The 12,750-nt window shown below is 36.9% G+C and overlaps 1 protein-coding gene across 1 annotated transcript in view; it reads left to right on the plus strand.

Annotated features, from left to right (window-relative positions):
* Positions 1-11,176, plus strand: part of BOD1L1 (biorientation of chromosomes in cell division 1-like 1) — a gene marked incomplete at its 5' end in the record, with an annotated part of 29,049 nt that extends 17,873 nt beyond the window's left edge. The window contains 9 exons of the mRNA XM_010131064.1: positions 515-588; positions 1,935-2,010; positions 2,091-2,125; positions 4,016-4,058; positions 6,647-6,681; positions 6,796-6,880; positions 7,328-7,469; positions 9,180-9,323; positions 10,496-11,176. Of these exons, the coding sequence (XP_010129366.1) occupies positions 515-588; positions 1,935-2,010; positions 2,091-2,125; positions 4,016-4,058; positions 6,647-6,681; positions 6,796-6,880; positions 7,328-7,469; positions 9,180-9,323; positions 10,496-10,604 (743 nt within the window). The remainder of the gene's footprint in view (positions 1-514; positions 589-1,934; positions 2,011-2,090; positions 2,126-4,015; positions 4,059-6,646; positions 6,682-6,795; positions 6,881-7,327; positions 7,470-9,179; positions 9,324-10,495) is intronic.
* Positions 11,177-12,750: the final 1,574 nt, after the last annotated feature.

Here is a 12,750-nt window from a genome sequence, read left to right on the forward strand (position 1 = left end):
AGTGCACAAGGTGTACTGTTGTAGCTGACTTACTAAAATAAATAACAAAAGATGGTGTGTCCACAGTATTGATACTGGCTTTGATGTAACTTCAGTCTGTCTTTGTGTGAGCGGAACATCTTCCCTGATAGTTTTGTCTCTCCAGTGAACACGTTGACAAGTTCTGCAATGAGCTTGTATCCTCAGCTTCCCATTTCATGAAATGTGGGGGAAAATCTAATAGTAGCGTGTATTTATCTTACCATTTTACAGTGGATCACACTCTTGAGCTTGTGTTTTTACCCTAACTTAGAAGACCCGTCTAACTTCTCTTGTTTTAGGGAAACATTCTGGCAAACCAATCTATTGTGGGTACAAGGCAAATAGTGTTAATTTCTGATGGGTATTTTTAGGGAATTTTGGGCTACGGAATGAAATAATGCCTTTAGTGCAGAGGTTGTGGCTTGTACCTTTGACAATAAAACAAGGGTGTACAGTTTATCTTTTTTTTTTTTTTTTTGGTGTGTGTGTGAAGATGAATTTTCCATTGAGCAGGATATGTCTGAAAAGGAAAAGCACGGTCTAGAATCAAATGAAAACGCTCCAGAGGTGAGTGTTGGCTCATTCTTGTTAGCTAACTGAGATAATGCAGGTTCACACTCAAAATAAATACTTCATCATTGTATTTTGTTGACTGCAATGTTAAAATATAGAAATACCTCTGAAAATTTATGTCCAGTACTGTAAAATACTGAAGACTCATGTAGTTCTGTGTCACAAAGTATAAATTCACAGATCATAAGATGTTAGTGGCTGATTATTGAAGTACACTTAATACCTTTAATACTTCATACATTTCATAATACTTATAAAATGTATGGAAAGCAATTGTGTAGAGTTGCATTGTATAGAAATAAAGTTTCCTGAAAAACTTTTGAGATGCGCACAGTTTAGTCACTAGCAAATATGACTTGGGTTTACAAAAATACTATCACTCAACAATTTTAAGAACTCTTTTATGTATCTTTTAGCCATATACTCATGATATTCTACAGTGGTGGTTGTAAGATGTCTGAACCTTAGAGAACAAAATTGCTGCTGGCCCCTGAAAATGGACACAGTTCTCAAAGACATTACATTTTGTCATTTTCTTTTTTGCCTCTGATTTGGAAGTGGAAGAAAACTTATTTTTTAAATTTTGTTCACTCAAGGCTTGAGTCACTAAGATCTATTGCAGGGAGAAACATTGCTTAGACTTCAGTAAATGCTGAATGAGGCACATAACTTGTTTCCTTGTAAATATGAGAGAGTCTGTTTTGGGGGATCTTGTGATCTGAGATTGGGGGCCTTTGTAATCTGAACATCTGATCATATTCATTATTGAAAGTTGTCTTTCAAAGCTTAAACTTCAAGGTAAGGGGCCTTTTTTACTAAAGGCCCTGTTTATATAAACACTATCACTGATCCATATATTGGGATAATCAGGATATTGACTGTTCAATAGCATTTCTTCAAGCATTATAAGATGTAGCCTGTGCTATACGGCATTGGGAAGGAGGGCTCACAAGGTAACGGAGTTTGGAGTTCTTCTAAGACTGAGAAGATGTGGTGGGATACATTGGGTAAGCCAGCAGCATTTGTGAGACCAAGTGATAGAGTTGTTGGGGAGAAGGGGCAGAAGGCACTGTGTTTTGAGGCAGGCTTTGTGCCTGAGGTCAGCCACAGAGAATTTTGTGTAATTGAGTCACCTTGTTTCTTTTCAGCTGTATCAATGAATTTCGTAACAGGCAGTGTCTCTCCTAGGAAACCTGCCTCATCTATATTTGTTTAACCTGACGAACTCTATTTCTGCCTTTATCACATTATGAAGTTAGCAGCAATCTTTGTGTAATATTGTTCAAATGCTAAATGTCAATTACAGTAACTAAAATATTTTTGTCCTTTACTCGTAATAGGAAAATCAGCCTGTAGTAGTGAAGCGGAAAAGGGGACGGCCTCGTAAATACCCTCTTGAAGCTGTACAGCCTGGTGGTAGGTACTTCATAATATCTGTGTGGGAAAGCAATGAAAATAGTGACATTCAAGTTCTGAATTCATATTTCTTCCCTCAGGTGGGGAGTCAAAAGCTGATATGAGCACTGGGAATGTAAGTGCCTTTATTTTGTTTGGGTGCATTTAAGCAAAGTAATTCAAGAGCCATTTATCTGTTTAACAGTTAACTACTTCAGAAATATCTTATGGAAAACTTGGTAATTGAATTCAGTCTAAGCAAACAAAAAACTATTCATAGTATCTCCTAGTACAGCTTAACTTTGTAAGCAAAGCATACTATTAATTTGTAATACAGCAAAAAACCTAACAGGATCAAACTTAGAACAACACACTGAATACATATCTAAGTGTTACAGTGGCTAGCAATGTACTTGTACACAGGGTGAAATTCTGGTTGTGTGCACATGTCTTTTAATTTGTGCTGAGAGTAATTTTGGCCTGAAGGTCAGGGGTGGCTGTTCAGAAAACTTGAGATTTTTTTTCCCTTTTACTGATCCTATCATAATAATGGCTCATAGTAACTCCTAGTATTTGTAAATACAGATTACAATGCGGTTGTATTATCTATATTACAATGTGTGTAGATCATTTGAAAGATAGAGGCATGCTGGTTAGTAACGTAAGAGCTCTGTCTTTTGAAGCTCAGCAATATTGTAATTTCTTAACCCCTGTGAAGTTCATTCATGCTAAGGAGAGGTATTCTACTGGGAGTGTTTCTGCAATCCTGTTGTATTACAACACAGGGTAGTATAGTAGTGGATCATATTTGTGGGATATGACTAGCTGAATTTATTCTGGTGGAAATCTCTCTTGAGAATTCCTGTATGTCAAAATCAACGTTATTGCACTGAAAAGAGGTGATTTTAAAAACGAAGATGTATTGAAACTCACATTTTCTGCCTGCTGTCCTGGTGAGGTGCCAGCCGACATGCGTGTCAGAAGTCTTAGGAGTTTACCGTGGCTGTTGATAGTAGTTCTTGTCCCTGCTTGTTCTGTCTCTGAACATTTCTGGCAGCCCTTTGAGTCCTGTTCCTTCCACAAGTTGGGTGGAGATTTGTTTCAGAATTCCTAATCTTTCCTAATGAGGTTTCCCTCTGCCACTATGAACTCAATGTAATTTGAACTGTTGTGGGTTTTGGTACGTTGTGTTTGGGGGTTTGGGTTTTTTTGGGGGGAGGGGGGTTTGTTTAGGGTGTTTTGGGTTGGGGTTTAGTTTCGTTTTTTTCCAAATAAGAATTAAAACTAATTTCAAAACCCCCCTCAGAAATACATACATCTTGGCACCCTCAGTACTGGAACAGAATCATCTTGTTCTAGTTCTGCTATTTTAAAGATCTTGTACCTCCTAGTGATGACTAATTAGTGTGCAGTCAGTTACAGGCTGGCTCCAGGAGGAGCAGTATCTGCCCTCCATCTGAGATAATGGTTTTGTAAGGTGAGAGATGATCTTTGCATGGCAGTTTCCCCTAGGCTGCTTTGAGAGCATGTTGCTGCTTCTCAGGAAGCATAGACATCCCAGGGTAGTCGCTCAGTGATGAACGCGACTGGATTTTTTTTGGACAGTCATTTTAGGAGATGAGTAAATACAGAATTCTGGTGACTTGGAATACTCCAAATCTGTATGCGTTGATGACGTATGATGACGGCACTAACCTTTTTTCGTTGCTACATTGTCTTCAGAAATGTATTTGAAACTTCTTTTAACTTTGTCTTTTATTGCAATGACTTCAGTGTCAGCTAGGTTACTGAAACTGCTATGATTTCTTTATGGGCTGATTTGACTCCTTTCAAATACTTATCATAAATGAGAAAATGCATGCAGCTGTTAAAGTCAGTGCAAGCTTCCTGTTTTCTCATTAGAATGTTCATACTTTCTAGATTTGCTGATATATTCTACTATGAATGGGATCAACTTTCTATGTAATACAATCCTGGATTTTTCTGATTTTTCTCAAAATTAAAAAGTCCACTTTTTTTATTTCAGCTGCAGCTTCCTATCTTTGCAAGTCGAAAAACACCTCAAACAGGTAAGCAAATGATACCTGCTTTAACAAATGAAACAAAAGATGGAAGAAATAGAAGAGAGTTTTCAAGAAAATCACATGGGTCCTTTCTAAACCCTATCCTCGGCAGTCGGTGTTATCAGTGTGTGAAAACATCTGAGTAAACAGAACAGCAAAGTCTTGTCCCTAATTCCTACTGTGGCTTTTTATTTAAAAATAGAGCGGTGTGATAAGAACTTATTTCAAAGATGCAGCAGCACTGTTAAGTGCTGAATAATGCATTGCAGAACATACTGGATAATTTGTTTGTGTGGATAGGCATATGGCAGAGGTTCAGAGGCGGGGTAGGTACCCCATCAAACTAGTTCTTAGTGACTGATTTCCATTTCTGCTTGTTTTCTTTCATACAGTAACTATCAATCACACTTAGTACATTAGCTGTTTTAAAATACATGTAGGAAAAAAGGTCGAATTTTGTTCGGTTAATTGGATTATCTGTGGGTATGTGTCTAAAGAGCTTAGTGGTAGCTTGAGGGGATAGTTATTTTCCCTTTCACAACTGCTGTAAGATCTTTAGATGATCGCTTAACTTCACTCAGAAATGTAATTTTAGTGCTTCAAACTAAGGTCAAAGTGAGATACTTTTCTATTTCTTTCCTATTCAGACATCTGTGATTTGTAAGTCAAACTTTGAATTTTAGATGGTGTAAATTTTTTTGTGCATATGGAGTCTGAACTGCACTAGTTGTTTATATATGTCATCTTAATTATGGCTATTCATAGAGCAGATTTCAAATCCATTCAAGAAGCAGATGAACCTGAAAGGCAGGTTAAAATATGGTTTGTAAACAAATACAAACATTAATGCAACAAATCCGAGAAACAAGTCTTCAAAACAAATCTTCTGGAGTTTTCGAAAGTTTAGATTTTAGAGATACTAATCTGGTGGCAGTGCACATATGGACTATTTCCTATTTTCTCTGCATTTGTCAGATTTAATCCATATGCTTCAGGATTGTCTCTGGAGGGCTAGCTGGTTGTGTGGTACTTGGTTTCTGTCAGCTGCAAAGAGAACAGACAAGAATGCAAGAAGGGTGTAGAAGTGCATTCTGGTTCGCTTTTATTCAAAAGGACAGACACCTGACTGTATACTTGATTTAATGTGTTAAGTAACATTTCATTTTCCAGGTAAAAGGCTGCTGATGTCACAGGGGTATCAGGAAGAGTGTATAAAGTAAATGAAATATCCTGGTAAACTTCTCATCATCTGTTAGCATTCATGTGACAAAAGGGGTTAAAAACCTCTGGCAGTGAAAACAAAGTGGAATCACTCTGTGCAGATCACTTATTCTGGCAATTTTGGGGTGTTCTGCACAAGGGTTTGTGATAGGGACAGAGTCGCATGTAGAGTGGGAAGCAGAGGGTTTGTTTTCAGTCAGTACAACTCGTGAAGTTAAGAGACACCTGGTTTCCGAAGGCAGCATCCTCCTGTAACACTGAAACTAAAATTATTTTGCATTTATGAGCGGTTGCTGCTGTAAAGTTAGTAAGATTTTTAAATATGATAGCTTACTATTTTTATACTTGAGGCAAAAGTACTCCATTTTCACATCCTAAAGAGAGTTCTATCGCTTAAGAAATGCGTGTCTTGTACTTATGTGGAGTGTTCTTCAATCAAAAGACATTTTGCTATAAATTTGACAAAAACATACCAGAATTTTGAAGTATGTTGTCTTTTAAACACAACAGAACTAAGACATGTTAGTTCTGTGTTAGACTTATTTTGTGTAAAATACCTACAGTGCAATTTCATTGCATTTCTTTATTGAATAGTTAAACATCTTGATGTTCTATTTCACTTACTTTTGTGTAAAATATTTTCCTGTAACCTTAACAAAGGAACTCCAGAAAACTTGTGTGCGAATTTTAGAATATGTTTCTGCTCTTTGAGATCTATTTTTGGTCAGTTGCACTGACATTCTTTTGTTTGTTCTATTGGTTTAACGATGGTGGTTTGCATTGCTTTCACAGGGAAAGTCACATAATTTGCATACTAGGTATTAGACAGGTTTTAAATACCATCTTTTTGAGCTATGGCTGTCTTGGTGCTTCACCACTGGCATATTTAAGCACTAGAATAGATTGCCTGGAGGGACCGTGTTCTTGGAGACTTTCACAATTGGATTGAACAAGATCTTGAGCAGTATGATGAGACCAATTAATTTAGCCATGCTTTGAACAGGAGGTTGGACTGTATGACCTCCAGAGGCCCCTTCCAAGCTAAATTTTTCTGTGATTCTGTAATTGGTTGACAGTAGATAAAAGGGGTAACTTTTGCTTCTCCATTAAAACAAAACAGCATATGCAACAAGGCAGTAAATAATGTCAGTCATGTAAAGCCTTACTACTTAAAAAAAATTAATCATTGTCCCAGTCTCTGTATATAACAAAATACAACAGAGGCATATTCTAAATTAGATAGAGACTTTAAACGTTTTCTGAGCTTCTGTGATGTTTAGGCAGTTGACAGAGTTTGAAAGAACTCCTTTTTAAACTGATTGGCAAAAGATTTGAAGTTCAGGATTAAGTTTTGTTCGTTCCTTTCTTTTTAGGTACAGACTTATCTAATAAGAAAGAAACAACAAATGTAAGTGCAACCATTTTAATTTGTAAGTTTATAAGCAGTATGTACTGAAAAACATCAGTCTTCTATTTAAATTAAATTGTTCTTGCATTACTTGCTTCCATTTCATTTTTTCAGGAAGGTGAAGCTGAGAAAGCAGAAGTGATTGTGCGTAAGAGGGGAAGAAAGCCCAAGCGTTCTCTGATTCAGTCGGAGGAAACTGGTAAAAACATGAAACTGTGCTGCTTCTAACAGAATGAGAAGATATTACTGCGCCTTTCTGTTTACTAATAGCAACAAGATAAGCTTTATTCAATTTCCCTTTCTTGGGGAAAAATCATTGAGTTACAGCTGGTGTAAATATTATGTAAATATGTGCAAATTGCTGTAATCTCATGTCAGAAATGCTACATCCCAGATGCTTCTATAAAGCCTCATGAATTTTCTATGAATTCTGGCTATGAGCTGCATAAGTAAACTATGGTGAATGTGTTAGCAAGATTAAGTCAAACAAGTGTGAATTAAAAAATGTTGAAGCATAAAGGAGATGGAAAATTACTTACTTAAAATGGGATTTGTGAATAGAATAGGTTTTCTAAACTAAGTGTCCATATCGTTTTGGAGAGCTTTTGGAAATTTATAGCACATGTGTAAAATTTTACATGGACAGAAACACCAGAGCCAGAAAGAAAACGTCAGAACGAAGACGAACTAAAAGAGCAGGAGGAAGGTGAGGAAGATGATGGCGAGGAAGATGATGAAGCACATTCTGGGGCCACAACTAGATCAGCCACAAGATTAGAGGCTCAAAGGTAACTGTCTGTAGACACACCAATAGCAGGATTTTTACTATGTTCTTGGTTGCGGGGTTTGTTTGGGGTGTTTTGTTGGTTGGGGGGAGGGGTGCGGGTAGCAGGGGTGTTTTAATTTTTAAATTGATGAAAGCTTCCCAAATAATTCTGGTTCAAATTATAGTACCACTCTTCTAGGGATGAAGAGACAAAAGGGGAGGTGGGGAAGTGGGGAAACTGTTAGAGTCTCAAAAGACAGACTCGAGTATGCAGAAGGTAAGAATTGATCCTACTGACAGTTGTCGTTCTAGTGATGTCTCAGAAACTGTGTCTAAGGGCACTTAGTTCAGAATGGTATATGGGTCCTCTGACTTGCCATTTGATATTTAGAGTTGGAACAAGGTGATAATGTAATTTTTCATGTCTGTCTTTTTCCAAATATTATTCAAGTTAAATAGGTGAATCTCCAGCACAGGAGGATTTATTTTCTAGTATGGTAATGTGAAAGCTCAGAAAGCAATCTTACTGCAAAGGACTAGTGTGATTACAAGAGTTCTGTTTCCAAGAAGCCATTCTTCATCTCCCGTTGCATAGGTCTGCCTTTTTCTAGGCAAACTGAGTTATAGCAGAGCTCCTCCTCTTGACTTTGTTGTGGTAACAAAGTAAGTTAGCAGCTTTGGAAAGTTTTAATTTATGTTGCTGCCCTCCAGAAGAGAATTGAGTCCGGGCTTTGTTTTTATGTTCATGGTGAGATTTCTGTAAATTCAGTGGATTTACTTCATCCTGAGGATGTCATATTTTTAGCCTTTGGGGCTTATTTGAAGCACTGTTCACAGTAGGCGCTTGAATTCATAACTTCAGAGCTGAATCAGACAGTGGTTATGTATGAACTGTGAAGGTGTACCTGTGCCACTTCGCAGAAAACAGCTTTGTTTTGGTAAAGGCAAAGGAACTTTCTTTAGTCTCACATAAATCTTAAGTCTAAAACTGTAATGAAAGTTTAGATATTAGTGTTTTCACTCTGATTGCCTGTGGAAACAGCTACTTTTTTTTATTTATAGATGTGTGTGTTTGGTTTTGTGCTCACATTTCCAATACTATCTTTCTAGCTCTTGACTGTAACGAAGCATCGTATCTTAAGGTGCTACAGTCTGCATTTTATAAGTAGCATTTGGGAAAAACTCTGTGGAAGGGGCGGCTGCTTCATCTTCAGCATTGTTGGATTATCAGGTCTTCTGACTTCTGTACCCTGTTTTTCAAACTGAAGTTGATCACCAGTGACCAGTTTCTCAAGTTTCTGAACTGGTCGATACTGAAGCTAGTATGAGTTCTTTCTGTACACTGGACAAGCAGTTTCTCTTTTCAGCAACCTGTTTGGCTTTGCTTCTTTTGTTCTTCTGCTGGTACTACAAGCTATTTTTCAAACCTGGACACTTGTGTACCAGAATTATTGCAGGTTTGGAATGAGGACTTTTATTTTAGTTAAATATTAAACATTGTCAGTAAAGTAGCCTTTTGGTTCTACATTTAATAGGAAAATACACAACTTGACATTGCAGTTTGTGTCTCAAAGCATGCAAATATTTTTTTTCCACTGTTTCTTTTGGCAACTTTGATTTGCTTGTTGCAAATACTCTTCAGTCTTAATTTTTTGCACTTGGAATGCAAGAAGAAAGTGACTTGGTAAAAGTATTTTGTTATATATACATTCATCATTCTTTTATATTACAGAAAGCAGCCCAGCAAGCCAACCACTCGTGCAACTTCTAAAGGCAGCAGTCCAAGTTCAGTTTCTCCTAGAAAACGGCAGAACATAGCAGCAAAAAAAAGATCTCCAAGTGATACTAAAATCAATAAATCTCCTCCATTGACACAGTAAGTGTTAAAGTTGAATCCACTTCCATTATTTGTTTTGGAAGCCACTACATTAATCCTTTCCTTATATGTAATATACTGCTTCAAAATCTGAACAGCAGTCTAGCTTTGCTCTGTTCTGTTCTCTTGTGATATATAAAAGCTTTTAAAGGATTTTCTTCTGTTTACGTTTTTTGCTTTTTCTTCCTTTCTTTAACATTTGGAAGACTAGAATTTTTTTTCTTTCCATCGTCAGAAACCTCTTGGGAAAGTCTGAAAATGCTGTTAATGCAGTATTTTAACTTGAGCTGTGATTCTTTACTGAATGGGGGGAAGAGCAGCTGTAGTTCAGGTTAAAACAACATATGATGACATGATTCTAATGCTTCAAAGTTCTTTTTAAGATCAGCTGATTAAAGAGAAGAAACTCTGAGAGTCCTTATATCAAGTTCTGAAAATATTTCCCTTTCCCTCCTTCCCTGGTACACTTTTTAATTTTGAAAGTTGAGATCACAATGTAAAATCCCAAGGGAATAATAAATATTATGTACAGTTGCTATTTATCTTGCAGTTTACCTGTAAAATGGGTTATATGCCAAATACATTTAGTTCTCATCCACTCTGAAATGTGGCAGTCTTCAAACTGAACTTCAGGAACACGTGTTTCATGCAATGATCATCTGTCACAGCTCACCTCGTGCTAATCGCTTTGCATGGTTCCGAGTGGCCATGGTTCTGAATGACCACACTTACCATCAGTTGCAGCTGAAATGTGGGCCTGTGTACGGATGCTTAAATAGAGATAAGGGTACGTACTGCCTCTGTATGTGAGAGAGACTTCAGCCACTATTGCTATTCTTCTGTCTTTGTGAGATGGGGTACAAGATAATGTAGTTCGTTATAGTCTGTTATAATCCACAAGAAAGAAGGTGATGGAGAAGAGCTCTAGCCCCAGATTCTCCATATGGAGCACCCTCCGAGAGAGTTAGTGTGCAGTACCCTGATAAGAAGTGATGCGACTGTGCAAGGTCGCCCTATGGTCTGTGGTGGTATATAGTGTTTTAGTAGTAGGCTTTTAAGTAATATATCCTGGTAATTCATCAGAGATGGACAATTAAGGTCCATCCTCTAAACAGGATTTTTGTTTTACAGGTCCTTCCATTGTTAAAATAATTATTAATAATGCTTTTCAGGTTAAAGGTGCAGTCTACCAAGCGTAAAAGGGAAGACAGCCCGACGGTGGTACGTCGAAAAGGCCAGCAGAAAACAGAGGAGACACAAGTAAAGAAAGCAAAACGATAATCTTTACCAGCTAGTTCTGTTCATGGAGGAGTCAAAAGAAAAAAAAAATCTGCTTCTATTTTTTTTTTTAAAGCAAAGGGATTTGCACGTGCTTGTTTCAGAGCTCTAAGTTAAACAATGCATTACTTTTAAGTTACATTTTAAACAGCTTTATAAACTATTGTTTATACAGAATATTATGTACATTTATTTCAGATGAAAAATAAGTTTACTTTGTACCTGAATGAAAAACAAAGTAGTTATATATTTTGTCACTGACTTGGAAAGTTGGGGTTTCCCAATGTGACATGCTAATGCAGATGCTTCCAACCCATGAGGTACCCCTGGGCCTACTAATACACTTTGTATATAAACTTGTAAAAATAGGTTGTATTTTACTCTGTGTATGAATCTAATCAATGATGGACATTTTATTTATTATATGGAAAGCATTGGTCTGTAAACTTTAGTATATACCTTAGGGGTTTTTAATTATGTATTTCACATTCTATGCAGATGTCAGTAGAAAACTCCCACCACTCCCCCAGGGCTGTCTAAAAAACCCTGCAGTTCCCTAAAACACACTCAGACAGTTGGTATTTTTCTCGCATGCGTTAAAGTAGTTTAGCTTAGTGAAGGGGACCTGGCTCCTTTCGGTTCACATTTGTGACAAAGTATAAAATTTAAAATGTAATCTTACTAGATTATATTTTCACTTACAAATTTACTACCAGCCTCAAGAAATAAATAGTATTAGGTTAGATTTATTCACACTCAGCCAGCTGTACCCTGAAGTGAAACAGGTTGGGTTTTGTTCTGTTTTTTTTCAGTTAAACACCTGTTCTTTCAGTATTTGTCTTTTTCAACAGAGGGACCCATTGAAATCAAATGTCACTTCTTCTAACGATATAGAGCTTCAGCATTTTATGTTACATTTTATACACAGGTATTAAAAATAGAACCTGGTATTATTGCCAGAATCTTTTTTTAATGTATATTAACTCTGGTAAGAGCAAATGTTCAAGTGAAGTTGTATATAAAGTTAAACTTTTCTTATGATCAAATGTGTCTCTTGTTATGATGTGATGAGTTGCCAAACAATCTGAGATTATTTTAAGTGTTTTGTTGATATTCTGGTTTATAATTAAAAAGGATTGGGGTGGGGGTGGAATTTTCAGGTTTTTTCCTCTTTTTTTTTTTTTTGTTTTTCCTCTTTTTCATTTGTGAAGTTTTTTTGAACTTGTTGTAAGGCAGATGTTTCCGTCAGATATTCTTCTTGGTTTCTTACTGAGATTTTTATATAAAAATTATAAAATGTTTGCCAAAAATCTGAGTTGCCATATTTTATTATCCTTTAAATGTATTGCTGTGGAACTTGTTTTTACAAACGTATTTGGTTGGAACCATGTCTGTAAGCTTCGCCTGATTAGGGTCTTCTAAATGTTTACAAGTGCTCCTGTTTTAGGGATATAAACAGTAGTGAAAGGACCTAACTATTTACCAGGCTTCTTACGCTACAAAAGGAGGTGCACACATAATTCTTTTCCTAAGCAAATTTGAGTCTAAAAGAACCCTCTTTTCTCTGAAAATTAACTACTTTTGATACCTGCCTTAACTCTGCTGCCGTGCTAAATACCTTGTTAAGCTACTGCCGATACATACCTGTGTATTACTAACACCGATCTTACGCACTTCTTCACATGCAGTTGTAGCATAAGTGGAATCTTCCCCTCTTTTTTGCTTTTTTGGTTTTTTTCCCCTTGTAGTGTGCATAGACCAAAATTGTAGGTTCTTCTCAGCCTTTGTTCTGTCAGGCTAAACAAGCTGAAATGTTAGGTTTTCGTTTGGTGCTTTCTAGACTTTCTGGAGTCTTTCCCTGCATCTGTTCTGGTTTGTTTCCTTACAGAGGAATTCAGTAGTGAAATTGCTCAGGTGGTTCCTAAGGAAGCCCCTCACAGCCCTGTACGAGACTATCTCTTATTCCTCTTTCTCTGCTGGTGGTACGTCTCCCACCACCATACAGTTTATATCTGCGTATTCCACAGACACTTCTGATGGATTACAGTGATTGGCAAAGCTCCTACTTGTGTCACATCCTCTTGACTGGCTATTGGCTAATGATCTCAGTAGAGAGATATAACCCTGAAGATCAGTGTACAGTCTCTCA

Source organism: Buceros rhinoceros, unplaced genomic scaffold (genome assembly GCF_000710305.1).
Source record: "Buceros rhinoceros silvestris isolate BGI_N320 unplaced genomic scaffold, ASM71030v1 scaffold11762, whole genome shotgun sequence".
Classification (NCBI taxonomy): domain Eukaryota; kingdom Metazoa; phylum Chordata; class Aves; order Bucerotiformes; family Bucerotidae; genus Buceros; species Buceros rhinoceros.